Consider the following 19,269-nt stretch of genomic DNA (forward strand, 5'->3'; position numbering starts at 1 on the left):
CTACCAGTTCACCCGATCCAGGGCGAACTGGTAGCAACCCACCACTGGCTCTGTGGAAAAGAAAAGGTTGAGAACCACTGCTATAGAAGAAAAAGGAGATTGAAGCATCTGGAAATTGTTGCTGCAACGCGTTGTGGCTTGCCAGCGGCCTGTGCAGCTGGTAGCGGATTCCAACAGCGAGGAGGCTGGTGTGGTGATTCACCAGCAGCCTGTGCAGCTGGCACCCGAGTCAGACAATGAGGAGGCTGGAGAAGATTTGGTGTCAGAGGCGGGGATTCAGCCAGGGCTTTCAGAACCTCCAGAAGCTCCCATAAGTGAAGAGGAAGAAGAGGAGGAGTCTCTTCTCAATGCATGGGCGCACAGAGCTGCCAAAAGGCAGGAATGGCTCAAGAGGAGGTCTCCCCAAGAGTAAAGCTTGGGGCTAATTGGCCACTCCCCTAGCCTATTTAAGGAATGACGACAACTGAGGCAATTTGCAGAAAACAACTTTGTTCATATTCCTTTACATATTGACTTCAGAAACATCTGATCGGCTCTTGCTTCTCTCTTGTCATTTTTCCTGCAAATTGCTTCTGGGCATTCTGCCAACCACAGTAAGCTTACGGTTATCTGAAAGACTGTGCCTCAGAATTGAGTTATTATTCCTTAGATTCTTGTCGGCTGTTAATTAAGTTAAATTAACAGCCCTTGTTCAGAGAAGACTGATTTAAACTGTACTTGTGTTTGAACAACTACTAAGAAAGCTCATTAGTAGTCCTTAATTAGTAAACTAAGGTTTGTATGGACTTTGTGTGTGCTGCGTTCTTTGTGGTCTGTAGCTGGGGCAGAACACAACTTGACATAACGAAGGTGCCTTACAGGTGAGCAGCAGTCCTGCGTATTCTGTATGCAGTTAGTCCTTGAGTTATGACCACAATTGAGCCCAAAATTTATGTTGCTAAGTGAAACATTTGTTAAGCGAGTTTGCCCCATTTTACAACTTTTCTTGCCAGAGTTGTTAAGTGAATCGTTGCATTTGTTAAGTTCGTAAAAACACAGTTGTTAAGTGAATCTGGCTTCCCCAATGACTTTGCTTGTCAGAAGGTCGCAAAAGCTGATCACATGAGCCCAGGACATTACAACCGTCATAAATATGAACCATTTGCCAAACATCTGAGTTCTGATCATATGACCACAGGAAGACTGCATCAGTCATAAGTGTGAAAAGCGGTCATAAGTCAATTTTTTCAGTGCCGTTGTAACTTTAAACGGTCGCTAACGAGCTGTTCTAAATCAAGGATTACCTGTATTTTTCTAAATAAAAACTCACCCTATTCAATTTACTGTATACTATTGAACAGAACATCATAGGACATGATAGGGTGGATGGGTTTCTCTGTGTATGTCCCATCCACTGTCTTCTTTCCCTGCTCTTTTGTTGAGATAGTAATAGTTGGAAGCATGCACACAACTGCTTTGCTCACTTTCCGCATGCAGCCTCTTTCTCTTTGATTTGGTTTTATTTGAACATTAGAAACAAAATTCCAATTTGACAATTATGGGAATCATAAGCCTACAAGCAGGAAGACTCCGATGTCCACTGGTGAATTCTGCTGATGCAATGGAATTGTACTCTCCCATGTGACCACAAAATCTTCTCCAAAGAGTTGAAAAACTCTTTTGAGTACATGGGCCCAAAGCAAGAAGGGAGAATTGCTACTCCCCCAATGTGATCAAAGGAGCCACAAGCAGAGAAAACAAGAATCCAGCACTTATGCCATGTTGTTTGTTTGCTTTCTTGTACATATTAGAATTCTAGCTAGTAAAATGGCCGCTAAGAGAAGCAAAAAAGCCTTTATATATTAAACCATGAAATTCTAGCACTTAGACTTGTATACCGCTTTACAGTGCTTTATAGCCCTCTCTAAGCAGTTTACAAATGTCAACCTATTGTTCCCAACAAACTGAGCCCTCTTTTTACCAACTTTGGAAGGGTGGAAGGCTGAGTCAACCTTAAGCCAGTCCTGGCAGTGGGCAGAGTCAGCCTGCATTACTGCATTCTAAGCACTGCGCCACTAGGGCTCTTAAGAAAAGAGGTTATACGTGTAGTGGACAATTGATGTACTTTTCAAGAAAGTGGCTTTTTAAAATGGTTTATGCAGAAGTATGTGTATAAATCAGGGGTCTACGGAGGGGAAAGAAAACAGAGGATGTGTATTGCTGCTCTTGTCAAAGCCACTCCCCAACCCAAACAGCAACAGTAATTAGGCTTAATCAAACAACCCCAACTTTGGAAATGCTCCATTCTTGTGCTTAAGCAAATTGTCACTGTACAGAGGAAAGGAAAAAAAAAGATTAAAGATAATAAAGATGGTGCAGCCAAAGGATAATAATGTCAACTGGATTTCCTATGAAATTACTATAATCAACTGTGCACATTCTGTTTATTAAAAGTCTCTCTGGAAACATTTTAAGATTATATATATCATGTGTGTGTGTGTGTTTGTGTGTGAGAGAAATTTATCATTTACATATGAATCGGGCGGGTTTCAAAACCCGTCGCTACCAGTTAGCTTGTGGGCGCACGATGCTTCTGCACATGCACAGAAGCATCCGGGTGGGTGGGCGGAGCCTCCCGCCACCACCGCTACCAGTTCGCTCAATCCGGGGCGAACCAGTAGCAATCCACCACTGATATGAATGTTTAAATATATTTCCCTAAACAGGTTTCAGTAGGTTGGGACTGTGCAATATTTAGATTTTGTGTAATCTGGTGGATAGCCATCATCAATTTTATGCAGATCTTCATACCATTTAAAATCACCTGCTAACATTCCCAATGCATCATCAGTATTTGAGACCTGATTTTTGTTTGTTTGTTTGTTTGTTTCACTTTGGTTTATTTGAAACCGAAGCAAAACTGGTATTTCTTCACAATCCCAGATCTTTGCCCAGCTTGGGTGCAATTTGTGTTCTTATTGGCAAGATATTTTGCTTCACTTTCCCTCCTGCCTTTGAACTTCTGTGTTCAATTCTTGATGTAGGCATGGTTTGGAAAGTATCCCTCTTTTCCCCCTATTCCAGTACAGATAGTCCTCAACTTACGGCCACAATTGGGACCAGAATTTCCATGGCTAAGCAAGTTGATTGTTAAGTGAGTCACATGCACTTTACAACCTTTTTTTTTGTCATGGTTATTAAGTTGTTAAGTGAATCATCTGGTCATTAAGCAAATTCAGTTTCTAACCATTGACTTTGCTTGTCAGTAACGCTAGAAATGTCACAAATGGCAATCAGATGTACCTGGGATACTGCAACCATAGTGAATACAAGTAGTCCTCAACTTATGACCACAATAGAGCCCAACATTTCTGTTAAGTGAGACATTTGTTAAATGAGTTTTGCTCCATTTTATGACCTTTCTTGCCACAGTTGTTAAGTGAATCACTGCAGTTGATAACTGCAGTTAGTAATCCAGTTGGTCAGTGAATTTGGTTTCCCCATTGACTTTGCTTGTCAGAAGGTTGCAAAAGGGGATCACATGACCTTGGGACAAAGCAACAGTCATAAGTATGAACCAGGTGCCAAGCATCTGAATTTTAATCACATGACCATGGGGCTGCTGCAAAGGTCGTAACTGTGAAAAACAGTCATAAATCACTTGTTTGAGATGGTATAGGATTCTGTTCTATTCTATTCTATTCTATTCTATTCTATTCTATTCTATTCTATTCTATTCTATTCTATTCTATTCTATTCTACTTTTTTCAGTGCCATTGTAACTTTGAATGGGCACTAAACAAACTATTGTAAGTCGAGGATTACCTGTACATGCGCAGGGGGTGAGGCATATGTGGGGCTGTCGCGCATGCATTGCACTATGGGTGCCAGCACACACGCCCGCTGTTGCGCGCCCGCATGCACACTTTCAGCACAAAACAACAAAAAGGTTAGCCATTATTGTCTAACTAGATCTAATGATCTAATCTAATGATGTAGGGGATCATTATTATTGTTCTGTTCTGTTCTGTTCTGTTCTATTATTCAATTCCTATTCCTATCCCTGTTCCTATTCTATTGTCCTGAATCCAAACAAACCAACAAAATATGTTAATTAACTGGCTGGAGTAGCATAACAGGGGCCGGGGATGAAGCCCAGAATCAGTGGTGGGTTGCCCCCGGTTCGGATCGGTTCTATAGAACTGGTAGTAAAACCCGAGGGAGGCTCCATCCACCAACCCCGACATCATCAGAACGCTTCTACGCATGCAGTAAAACATGGTGCGCAGCCCCATTGCGAACCAGTAATAAAGGTAAGTAGAACCCACCCCTGCCCAGAATCCCTAGTGACAGTCTGTCACAGATCTGGAAAAGTATTTCTCAACCTTGGCAACTTTAAGATATGTGGACTTCAACTTCCAGAATTCCCTCAGCCATGTTGAGAAACACTGTTCTGGTGGATGATTGGTGGCAGCTCTTGCAGGTGGCAGATGATGCAAGCTGAGAGAAGAAAACCTAAAACAGTCACCATTAAATCTGAAAAGGCAGCATCACTCCCTAACTTTGTTTGCTGAGACCAGAAAGTCTCAGATGTAGGAGCAACTCTAATTATGTTGGTATACTTTTCCTGTTGACTTACACACAGGGTGGAATCCAGATTGATCAGGGAGTTTGCAGGGGAGTTTAAAAAGAGAGAGTACTGACAACAGTGTGATTGAAGTTGCACTCCTTTTATTATGTGGAACACAACACATGTAAAGAAAGGAGGGGAGGGCTTTAGTCATATGGTTATGGCCTCTATCTTGACCTCCTCTCTGCAGATATCTCTGAGGTTACTACAACCATGGAAAGAAGCATCCCTTTCACTAGTCTGTCTAATGCAGCTCTCCTTGTCTTCTCATTTTTTTAAAAAAAGGAGGGGAGAATTGTAATCCCAACTATTTTAAGAAATGGGTTTGAAGCCTAGAAAACCACTTTGAAAGTTTTCATTCAAAAGCAGGATGGTAAGTTAATTAATGGTCTCAGCAAATGTAACTGAGCCATGAAGCCATTTAAACAAACCAAACCAGGATGTCTTCTGCCTAAAAATGACATTCTCAATTTTCTGACTCGCATTTTGGAGAATTCATTGTTCGTGGAACGAATATCTAAAGTTCTCAAAGTTTTCGTATTGTGCAGTGTTGCTTTGTAATGCTTATAGTAAAATTAATTGGTCCACTTGAGGTACCTGCAGGGCGTGGTTAAAAAAAAATCAAGATGGCAGCCATGACATTGTGATCAAAGCTTGGCCCATTTGTTATGTGTGTCATGATGCACATAAATCACATCCCTTGTTGCATTGGACCATTGCACCATTGTGGCCACCGTCTTGTAATGGTACTTGGGAGACAAGGGGCAGAGGTGCTGCCTAGGGAATGATCAGGTAAGAGAAGGCATAGCCTGCAGCTGCATAATGGGCAAAGAGAGAGGATCAGAAGTTCTCAGACTGCAAAAGAGACAGCGGGGGATTTGTTCTTTCAGACATGCAAAATTCTGTTAATGTAGCCTTACAATAAACTATACTTAACTCATCTACTCATCTTTCCTCCCTGCTCTACCTGGCAAGGCTGACATATCTTGACACCCAAAATCAGTACAACAACCCCCCTGACTTGATAGACAGATTAGGTCAGCGATGGCTAACCTTTTCTGGTCCAAGTGCCCAAAGTGCGGTGTGTGCACTCGAATGTGCATATGCGCGCCCGAACCTCCAAAATTCAAAGCGTGTGCAGCCCCTGCGCATGTCTCTCACCCCCACAGATACGCGTGTGGCCCCATGCATGCGCCCTGCCCCCACACATGCATATGTGGCCCCTGCATGTGCCCCGACCCCCCGCATGTGCCCCGACCCCCTGCATGCGCCCCACCCCCACATGCACGCATGGCAGAGACTTGAAGACCAGCTGGCCGACGGGAGCCGTGCATGCATGGGCGGCAGAGCTGAACTGGGGTGACAGCTCGCGTGCCCACAGAGAGGATGCTGTGTGCCACCTCTGGCACACGCGCCATAGGCTCACCATCACAGGGTTAGGGATTAGCAGCGTGGTTGGCATTTTCTTTGCTGATACATTTTGCTGCCAGTTTAAGCGCAGGTGGGTAGCAGTTTAACTGAACTTGGGGAAAGACCCACAAAACACAAAAATTGGAAGGCGCCAATTAGAACATCTAGTCCACCCCTACAGTATATAGTGGCCAAAATTGTGGAAACCTTTTGGGAAAAGTGTATTTTTGAGGTTTGATGGCTAATAACACCATTTTTTTTGGGGGGGGGGGTTTCAAGATAATCCTATTCCATTGCTGGAATGGCCTGGGAATAGCCCAAACCTTAACCCAATTGAAAATCTATGAAGCCAATTAAAGAAACTTGTTAGTCAGAAGCGACCCAGCAATAAAACCCAGTTAATAGAAGCAATCATTCAATCTTGGTTTCACATTATAACAGCTGCAGAACTAAAAGACTTGGTTCATTCCATGGGAAGACATTGTAAGGCTGTAATTCATGGTAAAAGTTACCCAACTAAGTATTAACTGATGTGATAATTTTTGTATATCTCGTTTTTTCTATGGTGACAATTTTTGTATATCTCATTTTTTCTACGTGTTGCACTTTTCTTCTTTATACTGTAACTGCTATTCTAATAACAAATCCTTCATAAAAGTTATTGCATTACATTCTTGATTAAATTATCTTTCCATTTCCTGGTACTACTCCAAAAAAGAGTGGTGTTATTAGCTACTGTAGTTTTAGAAAATACACTTTTCCCAAAAGGTTTCCACAATTTTGGCCACTACTGTTTAGATCAGGAATAAAACAATCCCAGTTTTGGCTACGGAACCTTTGTTTGAACATATTCAATGTCAGGAGGCCCATTGCTTTCTAGGTTCAGTACAGACAGTCCTTGACTTACAACCCTTCATTTAGCAATTGTTGGGAGTTACAACGGCATTGAAAGCAAAGTGACTTATGACTGGTCCTTGCATTTACAACGGTCACAGTACCTCCGTGGTCACGTGATCAAAATTTGTTGTTTGGCTACGTGCATGTATTTATGAAGGTTGCTACATCCCAAGGTCATGCGATCACCATTTGCAAACCTCCTAGCTGGCTTCTGACAAAGAAAGTCAATGGGGGAAAGCTGGATTCGCCTAACGACTGCAGTGATTTGCTTAACAACCATGGCAAAAAAATATTGTAAAATCAAGTGTGACTCACTTGACAACTCTGACCCTAAATGTGCAACGATCTTTAAGATTTTATTGCCTGGACTTCGCTGTGGGATGCCGCCAGCTGAAGAAAAATAACCCCTGTTTTAGAGCAGGATTTGTCAAGGTCTACCTGAAATCAGGTTCTTGTCAAGCTGCTCTTACTATTAGAAAGTTTACATTCAATTGGAATCTGCCTTCTTATATCCCTTTCTCCTGCAACTTACATAAGAGCCTTGGTGGTGCAGCAGACTAAAGTGCTGTTAAGTGCTAGCACTTAGCTGCCAGCTGCCTGCAATTAGTGCAAGTTCGACTCTCACCAGGCTCAAGGTTGACTCAGCCTTCCATCCTTTCAAGGTAGGTAAATTGAGGACCCGGATTTTGGGGGCAATAAGCCGACTTTGTATAGAACAACACCGCTTAGGGGGGCCGAAAGCCCTAATAAGCAGGTATATATAAAAAAGTATGCAGACTATTGCTATAATGCATTGTAAGCCGCCCTGAGTCTACGGAGAAGGGCGGCATATAAATTGGACTAATAAATAATAAATAAATAAATAAGCTCGTAATCATTTTCTGTGTGACTTTTCTATCTCCTGCAACACTGCTTCATTGAGTAGAGAATATTCAGAGCAATGTTTACATTAGGGCTAAGGTGGTGTTGCTTCCATCTGGAAAAATCTTTGTTCGACGGCTAAGCATTTCATTTCAGATGGGAGAGCTCCTGTTTCCACCACTTCCTCTGTCCTTCACCTAGACCAGGGGTCTCCGTACTTGGCAACGTTAAGGCTTTGCGGACTTCAACTTCCAGAATTCCCCATTTGGCTGAGGAATTCTGGGAGCTGAAGTCCACAAGTCTCAAAGCTGCCAAATTTGGATACCCCTGCCCTAGACGGGTGCAACTTTGTTCCTTCTTCCCACTTGACCCCTTTCCTATTCTTTTCTGACATAGCTTTCAACCCCCTGGAGATGGAGGACATCACAGCCATGATGTGTTCAGTACCCAGTACATGGCTAATGCTGAACAATTAGAACAGCGTAATGCTGCTATTCTCCTGGCTATATTATCTGGCTAGAAAAGAATGTGAAACCTCAATGTCCCCACCCACCCCAGCACCCCCATCCAAGTCAGCACTCAGTAGGGCATAAGCAGTGTGGGCTCTTTAACTCGCTCGCCGCCCCTCCCCCCCAAATGGCCTACCCAGCTTCTGCCTGTGTTTGTGTCCAGACACCAGAGAACGTACGCCAGGCCTGTGGTGATTCTAATGTCTTTGAGGCAACGGCGCCATCGAAATCATGTTGGTTCTTTCTCTTTTCTCTCTCTCTCTGTCTCGTTCTCTGATCAGTCAGGAATGCAGGTTTGCAGACCCCTCCCCCTGGCCACAACATTTATATAATATCCTGCAAAAAAATTAAAATAGCTTCTGTGGCCTCTAGGAAAAACAAGATAAATATAATAAAAATGAGACAAAAATATAATTCCAAAGAAGGACTGGAAGGTTTCCTAACCAGCAGTTAGCATCAAGGAGGGGCATGAATGTAAAAGGGAACACAGGAGAACACGCATATACACATGGGTGGGAGACACAAATTAGTCTGCTGAGCTCTGGTGGCTCAGCAGACTAATTAACATCCACTTACATCTGCTGCCTGCAATTACTGCAAGTTCAAATCTCACCAGGCTCAAGGTTGACTCAGCCTTCCACCCTTTCTAAGGTAGGTAAAATGAGGAGCCAGATTATGGGGGCAATAAGATGACTTTGTATAAATATACAAAAGTATGAAGGGTATTGCTTAACACATTGTAAGCTGCCGTGAGTCTCCGGAGAAGGGTGGCATATAAATCAAATAATAATAATAATAAAAAAGAACTTGCCTAGTTAGATGCAAAATGTGGTCGGTGATATAGATACCTACGAATATGAATGCACAAGAATTATCTTTCATAGATCCACACTCTACCACATTCAAATAAAGAGGTGTGTGTAGGCACACACAGTGATATATATGGATGAAATATGCACACCTCCGAGTTGTAGCCTCTGGAATCACACAACTAGGATACTCCTAAGCAAATAGAGTGATGTCTCTTCCACACATTCTTACACACTGCAAGCAACTTCCAAACAGAAGAGAATATCACACGAGCCAGCCAGCTTTCCATACAATTGACCAATAATAGGATGTAAACTCTGCATTCAGTCAGTGTACTGCCCCATCCATATTCTCAGTTCATGATATATTTGGCAATTAGTGTTGCCAAATTTCTTTCGCTCAGGAGTTATGGGCCCCGGTATTCTTTACTTAAGCCCATTTGAGGTATCTTTGCTTGCAAAGTTTTGACCTGTGATGCACCATTATTATTATTTCATATGGCGTAGCAAAATGCAGCATATGATGATACACCATTTTGCCTAGCTAAAGGTTACAGACACACACGTTTTAGCTGTAAATAGATGGATGCATGCATTTTTGTAAATAATAATAATAATAATAATAATAATAATAATAATAATAATAATAACCTAATCCAGCTCAAACAAGTAAACACAGCTTCATTTAGGTCAAACTTGAAATCCAGAGAGCTTGCACAGAACACCATAATCCAACCAGTTTGCCTTCTAGTTAATTAACAGAAGGGGACAACAGTAGCAGTCAGTTCACAGCTCTTGAACTGCCACAGCTCCTGATACATTCTTGTACCTACATTCCACACAAAAAGAAAATGTTCTGCAATCACTCCTTCCACCCCTAAATAAACAAACTACAGAAGAACATTGAGCTCTTTAAAGAAATGTTTCTTCTTTCAAAACAGAAAAGGAGCTTCTATTAGAGAAAATTCTAACTTGTACAACTGTTGAATGAATGAATCTTGGTCAGATAAAGAGATTTAATTAGTATTTGAAATTTCAAGAATTGTGTAGAAGAACTATATGGTAGCAGGTTTTCACCGTTTCAACAAAGGCTTTAAAAAGATTTCTTTTTGCCTAATTCTTTTTCTTATTAAAACTTCCAAACTGACATTAAAATTCCAAACCTAGAACATCATCAAAGCTGATGATGATACAGTATCTAGTTGGGTATGTTGGAAGAAATATCCATCTGGGTTCAGTTCCATGTTGGGAGAAAGACACTGGTAACATGGAGGCTGATTGGAAAGATGGTTTATTGGTGAACAGGACCACATGGGTTTGAAGTCCTGGGTAGCTGAATACATGGACTGGAGAGTGAGTGTTATTTATACCCTCTCTTGGGCTTTGAACTTGAGCTTCCTGTTCCTGTGGCAAGGGCATGTATTCTATTGGCTGTCAGACTCCCGGGAGAGTCATGTTTGTCTGAATCAAGTTTGGCTGAACCTTGGGCTGATGTAATAAAGGGCTTGGTTATACCATGTGGTGAGCTCTGCTGGTAGATAATCCTATTATGTCCTGGAGGTGAAGGTCTTTTGTCTTGTAGATAGGCTGGCACCAAAATATCTGCCAGGGGCAGGGAGCTGAAGCTGAGTTTCTGTTTCCTTTAAAATTTTTATTTCTCTTTTAGGGGAAATAGTCTGCTTTTTTAATATTTCCTAGAATATTTCATTCTTCTAGGAGAGAGGTGGGTGCTAACTTTCTACAGGTAATAAAACGTCTGCTAGAAAACAACCTTGTCAGAAGTTACATCTTTTCTATCCTGCTTTACGGAGTAGAGAGTTGGTCTCTGACAGAAAACCACTTGAAGAACCTAGAAGAGTTTGAAATGTGGATTTACAGACTGCTGTTACATATAAACTGGGTTAACAAAATCACAAATGAGTTGATAAGCCGCCTGGGAAAGCAAAGGAAAATCATAAAAGCCATTAAAAAGTGAAAGTTAGAAAATTTTGGACATGTGATGTGACACGCAGAAAAATATGGCTTCCTTCACTTAATCCTCCAGGGAAAGATTGAAGGCAAATGAGGTCCAGGCAGAAGAACATCATGGCTTCAAAACCGAAGGGACTGGTTTGGACAGAATTCAGCAGCATTTTTCATGCAGCTATTGACAAAAATAGGATTGCCAACATGATCACCAATGTCTGATGAAGGATATGACAGGAGGAGGAGGAGGAGAAGAAAACAACCAAGCTCAGAGAGCACCAAGTACCCCTCATTTCAACTCTGAACTACAAATATTCTTCTTTATTGGTTCCAAACCTAAAAATATTACTTGGTGGAACTGCACACTTCTCAGAGCTACATTCTGGCTCCCTCTGGTTATCCTAATGTTTCTGGTATTCAAAGTCTCAAATTCTCAGGACAACACTCTTATGTATCTACTCATAAGTAAGTCTCACGGAGGTCAGGCATCCTTGGTTAAATGCAAAGTTGCAACAGGAAACGTAATGTCACAAATAAAGGACATTAGGCACGCACTTTAAAGACTGTTTATTATTGTAGCAACTGTATATGTATTCCCCCAAATAGGGGAATAAACTTGGGAGGGGGTGGAAATCGTTGTCTTTTACAGTACGGTGTGCTGGCTGCATTCTGAGCATAACGATTTGAGGATACACTAAGCCTTTAACATAATACAGAGTAATAAGCACGTAAAACCGGATGCTAATCAAACACAGCCAGAACGACGGATTGCGGGGGGAAAAAACCCTCTCTGCCCCTTTAAGACATAAGCGTTGGGAACTCCTGTTACGCGCCCGATCCGCTAGGAGGCGAATCCATCCCTAAACCGAGCAAGCTCGAGGTCCGCGGCGAAGGCGACGGCAAAGGCGTTCGCTTTGATTCTTTTGACCCCGTGCGGCGCCCGTCGCCGTTGCCTGAACGGTTACCCGCGAAAAGCCGAAGTTGGCTAGAGCGCCTTCGCTCTCGGCCTTCCTTCGTTCCCAACCAAATTAGATTTGGGTGAGAGATTCGGGGCCGCGTAAGTACGTGAGGCAGGCTCGACTAGGCCTAGACCCGCTGCTGGCGGATGGGCGGGGGGGGGGCGAGCGCTCCGGATGGAGACAGGAGAGGAAGCAGCGCTTGGCAAGTCGCCTCGGCTGGTTTGGGGAAAATGTGGAGGCACCGGGTTGTATTTTTCCCCATGTCAGGCCACCGCTTCTGCCTCCCGGGCCCACAGCAAGTGTTTTCGCTCCCTTCGAGGAAGCTCAGCGACAGACGGATTTATAATCAGCCCTATAAATGGTTGTTTTATTCCAAGGAGGAACTCTGAAAGTGAGGTCCGCTTGGATTTATAATAATTCCTATATATAAAAAATTAAAATATAAAATGTTACTGTTTTATCTCAAGGGGATAAAGTGAGCCCCTAAAGGGGATTTATAACAATTCCTGTCACAGGGAGTCCTCGACTTACGACCACCACGGAGCCCCAGATTTCAATTTTGCTCAGTGAGACGGTGGTTAAGCAAGTTTTTGCCCCACTTTGACCACCTTTCTCGCCACAGTTCTTAAGTGAATCGCTGCAGTTGCTAAATTAGTAACATGGTGAAGTGAATCTGGCTTCCCCATTGACTTTGTTGGTGGTTGGAAGGTTGCAGAAGGGGAATCACAACGTCCCAGGACGCTGTGACCGTCGTAACTATGAGTCAGTTGCTAAGCGTCTGAATTTTGGTCACGGGGCTAATGCAATATTCTTAAATGTGAAAAATGGTCATAAGTCACTTTTCCCCCCGTGTCGTTATAACTTTCAACGATCACTAAATGAACTGCTGTAAGTCGAGGACTTCCTATACAGCTATAATATTGTTGTTTTATCAGAAGGGGTTGCTGGGTTTATAATTGCTATTATTGCTATTTCTTCCAGATCATCCAAGATGCTGGTAATGACCTGAATGTACAACAGTGATAAACACAGGAATCTTTGCGTTGAAGGCCACATTTCAGAAAGTCCCTGGATTTGAACAAAAGTCCATCTAATCCAGCGCTCTGTATCTTGCAGAAGTCAGCCAAATGCCTTCTGGAGGCTCACCACTAGCAGGGCATGAGCGCCATCCGTCTGTCCCTCTCTCCCCAACCCCCAGCAACAGGTATTGAATGGCATGCTTTGGGCAATTAGCTTCCTCTTCCACTAACCTGTTAGGTAATTCTTTAGAAGTATCTTGTGCCTAATTCTGTGCATATTTACATGGAAATAAAGTGAACTAATGCGACCAACTTCCAACTACGGTAAGAGCAGGTAAGAATCACTGTAGTGTTACTGATGGTTTGAACCAATGACCCGTTTAAAAAGGGATGCCCTATTCTGCTGCTGTTTCCTTGAGAGCTCAGTGCATGATGATTGAATTAAAAAAAAAAAACTTCATGAATTGTTCATGACTTTGAACAATTTTTTAATAAAAATTGTTTTTTTATTAAGTTTTTAATAAAGTTTTTAATAAAATGACTTGAAGTTGTAAAAGTAGTGTTCAGTGATGGCTAACCTTTTCCAAACCGAGTGCCCAAAGCATGTGTGCGCGCAAATGCGCGTGTGCGCCCAAACCCTACAAATGCAATGTGCATGTGGCCCCCACATGTGCCCCCCCCTGCGCATGTGCGGCAGATACCCAAAGAGCAGCTGGCCGGCAGAAGGTGCACGCGCATGCGCAGCAGAGCTGAACTGTAATGTAACAGTAACAGAGTTGGAAGGGACCTTGGAGGTCATCTAGTCCAACCCCCTGCTCACACAGGAGACCTGTACTAGGGATTCGAACCGCCGAACTGCTGACCTTTCTGATCAACAAGCTATGTCTTAGCCACTGAGCCACCTAGTCAGGCTGATTGGGATGACAACTTGCATGCCATCAGAGAGGGCGCTGCATGCCACCTCTGGCACACGTGCCATAGGTTCGCCATGCATGGCATTATGTCGTACATTTGATGCAGGCAGCCCTTGACTTACAATTATAATGGAGCCCGCCGTGGTCATTAAGATAACCAATGGTTTGCTGTGGGAGTGGTTTGCTGAAAATCAGAAGGAAATGTTTTTTGGCAAAATCATTGTAAAATGTGATGACATGACCACAGGACACTGCAAACAGCCATAAATGAGGCCTGGTTGCTCAGTGTCTGAAGTGCTGTCAAGTGACTGGAGGATGCGGGGCGCCACCATCAGTACTTAAAATCCAGGTCATGAGTACCCACCAGGTTCTTAAGATGACCTTAATCCTATTGAATTTCTGTAGAATTGTAAAAACCCGACTTTACTTTTGTGTGTTGGATAATAATAGCAGATGAGCCTTTTTAAAAAAAATGAGAATATACAGCAGGGGTAGTCAACTTTTTTATACCTACCGCCCACTTTTGTATCTCTGTTAGTAGTAAAATTTTCTAACCGTCCACCGGTTCCACAGTAATGGTGATTTATAAAGTAGAGACAAAACCCCTACCGCCCACCATGAAAGCTGGAACGCCCACTAGTGGGCGGTAGGGACCAGGTTGACTACTACTGGTATACAGGATGTTATTGCTAGCCTTAATTATGTATCATATGCTGTTTTTGCCAGTTTATTTTGCTTTAGTATATTATTTATTTTCCTTTTAATTTTCTTTTCTTTTCTGATCGTTATTGTTATTCACCATTCAAAGTCACAAATTATAAGGAGCAATTTTACAAAGCTTTTAAGTCAATTGCCTAAATTATTTGTAATGAAGTAGGGGCTAAAACTTGCTACTGGCCTCTCTGGAGTAGTTAGTAACACTGTGTCTAGCAATCTGCAATTACTTTGAAACCTCCACTCCAGCATGATGTGCTTTAAGGAGTCTCTTTTCTTCCTCTTTGCTTTTTCCTCAATGACCAGAAAGATGTGTTCCCTAGCACTCTTTCCAGTTCCACCTCCTCCAGGAGACATCACCCTTTATGAATTTAACAATGCCTTAGTTTTTGGCCGGAGCTATGAGAAGCTTCCACTTACTTTCCAAAGTCAGGTAAGTCATAATTTCCGACCATAGAAAGAAATAAGCTACCATCTTGTCTTAATAATAGGAAGCCTTCCAAAAATTTAATGTCAGATGGATACTTGACTTGATAAATAAGGGAGGGAAACAATTTGAACTTTTCTTTAATTTGCTTGAAAGGATTAGTGATGGGTTTCTGCCTCTAGTCTAGTGGATCAATACTTCAGCTCCTTGTTGCATTGAATTAAATAATTCTGGGAGGCCTACCAGATCCAAATTGCAAAAATCCAGACATCCACTAAATAGCAGCGGAGTGATGGAAAAAAAATCTTGATTCTTTACTGCCTTCCAATGGTTGCCTGGATTCTAACAACTTACCTCTGGTAGCCTTTATCTTCAGTGATTTGGAAAAAATAAAGTGGTAGGAATTACCCTCAAAATATAAATACAAATTAGGAAGTGCAGAAGAATTGCTTAAAAGCAGTACAGGTAGTCCTCATTTTAACAATCATTCATTTAGTGACTGTTTGAAGTTATAACAGCACTGAAAAAAGTGACTTGTTTTCACATTTGCAATATCCTCATGGTCAGCTATCAAAATTCAGGAACTAGGCAACTGGCATGTATTTATGATATTGCACTGTCCTGGGATCATATGATCATCTTTTGTTATCTTCCCAGCAGGCCTCTGAAAAGCAGAGTCAATAGGGGAAGCTAGATTCACTTAATGACCACAAGACCACATTCACTTAACTGTAGTGATTCCCTTAATATCTGTGGCAAAAAGGTCATAATATGAGGCATAACTCACTTAACAACTGCCTTATTTAGCAATGGAAATTTTGGGCTCAATTGTGGTTGTAAGTCATGAACTACCTATATGTGACTTCTGAAGGGGATTGGCTAATGTCCATCAGAAGGTCTTCAGAAATACCGATTGAGCAATTTAGTGCAAACTTGAAAAGGATGTTCAAGCAGAGGAAAGTAGGCAAAATAACAGACGGTAATAGGTTGAGTTTGTTTACATTTGATCAACGCAAACAAAATTCTTTTCTAAGAAAATCTTTAATTCTGTAAATGTAATGTTTAAGTAATGTTTGTGCTAGGAAAAGATCACATATAAAGCTCTGTGCCTTTAACTAGAAGCTTTAATTTATAGTTTTTTTAATGTCTGGGCAATTTGAAGTGTGGAGGGAAGGAGAAGGAAGAAACACTTTGTATATTCTGAATATTCTGAATCTAATTAGTACCTGTTGGCTAATAAAAAAATATAGAAAAATCGGATGAACCATTACACTCATGCTGCCTATAAACCAGGGATGAAATCCAGCAGGTTCTGGAGAACCGGTAGCGGAAATTTTGAGTAGTTTGGAGAACCAGCACATACCACCTCTGACTGGCTCCAGAGTGGGTGGGAATGGAGATTTTGCAATATCCTTCCCTTGCCACGCCCACCAAGCCATGCCACGCCCACAGAACCGGTAGTAAAAAAAATTGAATTTCACCACTGCTATAAACCAAAGTGAAACTGGAACCTTGATTGGTTGTCCTATTATCCAACTTTTTTTTTTTGTACAAATAATTCTGGTCAAGGACTTACTTTCTTCTTAATTCTGTGGGTAATTGTGCAGATGGAAAGTCTTCCCACCCCCGCTATTCCCAAGGAAAACCTGAAAGCTTTCAGTCGCCTGGAACACAGCACCAAGCCAGCCTTCATTCATCACCAGGAATCACTCTGGAAGAGGTGCATCCGAGCCTGGTGAGTTTGGATTGGGTTAGGATGGTCATGCCAGAGCTGCGTGTTTCCACACACCGATTGCCCTCAGCTTTAAGAAAAGAGCACACACAGTTCTCCGCTGAAGCATTATTTATTTATTTATTTATTTATTTATTTATTTATTTATTTTATTATATTTCTATACCGCCGTTCTCCTGCGGGACTCAGAGGAACACCAGGTTTTTTCCTTCCTCGGATTTGTCTCTGCTGTTTTTGTTTTTTTTTCATGAGTTCACTTTCGGTATATGAATCACAGGAGAAAAGCATTGGTGGAGAAAAGAAGGATAGGCTAAATAAATTAAAAAGTGGCAGCAGATTTGCTTTCTGGTGATTAAATCAGATTTGTATTTAAGCCTACAAGTCTTCACCTTCATGTTTTTATGTCCTTGTCCAACTTTTACATGGTTGTTATTTTCAGTTTTAAATAGAGTTGTTTAATGTTCAAAACATACTTTAAATCAGTTAAGAGAACTGCATTTGTGTCTCAGTAAAGTTGATATTTAAAAGGATATTTCTTATTTTAGACAGTAAATGGATTAATAATACAGATAAATATTCTCTGCATATTTATCCTTTTGATTGGCATCAACCTGGTATCTTATGCATAAGAAGCAGTTAGAGAATGGCCTGCTAAGCTATAGTTATTTGCTTGACAGCTATTATGGTACTGACAAGAAAATCCAGAACTAGGCTGTGGGAATTAGTAATGTTCTTCCACCTCTCTTAGCGTTAAGGACGGACACACACACATACACAGAATGCCTGCATCATAATTCTATAGCATTTCATAGGTGGAGAACCAGCATAACATTATGGCAGCTGTACTTGGTCTTTTCGCCATTCTTGATATGTTTTCCCAGGCCCAGCCTGGTGATGACAAAGCAGCACAGCTTTCCTTTGATATTCTTAACAGAAGAGTAAGCAAGGAAATTACCTGGTTGAGTTGAGCAACCTGAAGAAGGTTTGGCTTCTAAATGTAGATTTTCTACAACAGATCTGACTTTGGTGACTGAGGAGAATATTAGGTACTTGGGGATCAGTGAGCCAGGAGGATAGGGAATAAAAACCATGGGGCCGGGTCACAGAAGAACACTGAAGCTTCTCATTAGAGAAGCTGAAAGAGAAAAGCTATGATGGCAAAATCTGAAGTTCCTTTGATGCACATCAAATTACTTTTCCAATTGCACGTGGAACATAACATGCTCCCTTTCACCTATAGCAGCTTTCATACAATATATTTTATTCAGGCGTGACATTGGAGTGGCTGGTGTGCTTGAAGAACTCGCAAATGCAGAAGAGGAACAGGACTCGGAGCAGGGAACGAATAAGCAGTCTTGGGTGGAATCCTCGAAGGAGCTAGGTAAGTTTACTAAGAATCATACAGTACAGCTTGACTGGTTGAGGAGTGAACAGGAAAACCTTTTCTTAGCTCTCTCTAAAAATCACGTTTTTCTAGAAATTTAGGAGCTGGCGATTGGTGCAATAATAAGAGCAAACAAGGATGTGGGAGTGATGTAGCTGTGATATCCTCTCCCCTCATTCATCCTCGGGATTGATTTGATTAAATTGGCTCACTAGAAGGATATTATTTCCTGAAAGATTTCTCATGAGCACCTCTCCGAAAGCTTTACTGGAAGAATGATATGCCGTCTCCCAGATATGCTGTCTCCCGTCTTTCTTCTTGCTAAAAAGAAAGATGGGTTTTTTTGAAGATAAGATATAAGCATGAGAAAAGAAGATTGATCCAGCCCATTAAGGTCATTTTTTAAAAACATGTACATTTTTAGAGTTGGCACATCTTGTATCTTCTGTACAGATAGTTCTCGACTTCTTGTGCCATATCCGTCATTGGATATTGGCAATCATGTTGGCGGTCCTATTTTTATCAACAGCCGCATGGAAAAGTGCTGTTGAGCTTTGTCCAAACCAGTCCCTTAGATTTTGAAACCATGATGTTCTTCTGCCTGGACCTTGTTTGTCTTCAACCTTTCCTTGGAGGATTAAGTGAAGTATGCTGTATTTTTCTGGGTGTTGCATCACATGTCCAAAATATTCTAACTTTCGCTTTTTTATGATTTTGATGATTTCCCTTGGCTTTCCCAGATGGCTTATCACCTCCTCATTTCTGATTTTGTCAACCCAATTTATATGTAACAGCTGCCTGTAAATTCACATTTCAGATGCTTCTAGTCTCTTCAAGTGGCTTTCTGTCAGAGACTGTCCACTCTGTAGAGCAGTATAGAAAAGTTGTAACATCTGACAAGCCTGATTTTCAATTTTAGGCTTATGTCGTGACTGCAGAAGACCTTTTTCATTTTGAACAAAGTTTTCAACTTACAACCCCAATTGGGACCGGAATTCCAGTCATAAATCATTATGGTCATAAGTCGAGAGACCACATCACCAGGCCCAACTTTTTCAAT

General features: G+C 41.7%; 1 protein-coding gene across 11 annotated transcripts in view; it reads left to right on the top strand.

Moving 5' to 3' along the window:
• The window catches only part of AAAS (aladin WD repeat nucleoporin), a 106,736-nt gene that overhangs the window by 74,036 nt on the left and 13,431 nt on the right, over positions 1–19,269 (top strand). Inside the window, exons 1-6 of one of the 11 annotated variants that reach the window (XM_034412175.3) lie at positions 11,699–12,117; positions 12,287–12,410; positions 13,001–13,223; positions 14,973–15,099; positions 16,701–16,828; positions 18,094–18,206. In XM_034412175.3, coding sequence (XP_034268066.2) covers positions 13,147–13,223; positions 14,973–15,099; positions 16,701–16,828; positions 18,094–18,206 — 445 coding nt within the window. In that variant the 5' untranslated portion in view covers positions 11,699–12,117; positions 12,287–12,410; positions 13,001–13,146. Of the gene's footprint in view, positions 1–11,698; positions 12,122–12,286; positions 12,411–13,000; positions 13,224–14,972; positions 15,100–16,700; positions 16,829–18,093; positions 18,207–19,269 lie in introns of those variants that run through there. The other 10 variants (XM_034412178.3, XM_034412176.3, XM_087886777.1 and 7 more) reach the window with 10 other exon arrangements.

Source organism: Pantherophis guttatus, chromosome 2, assembly GCF_059756535.1.
Source record: "Pantherophis guttatus breed Tessera chromosome 2, ASM5975653v1, whole genome shotgun sequence".
NCBI lineage: Eukaryota > Metazoa > Chordata > Lepidosauria > Squamata > Colubridae > Pantherophis > Pantherophis guttatus.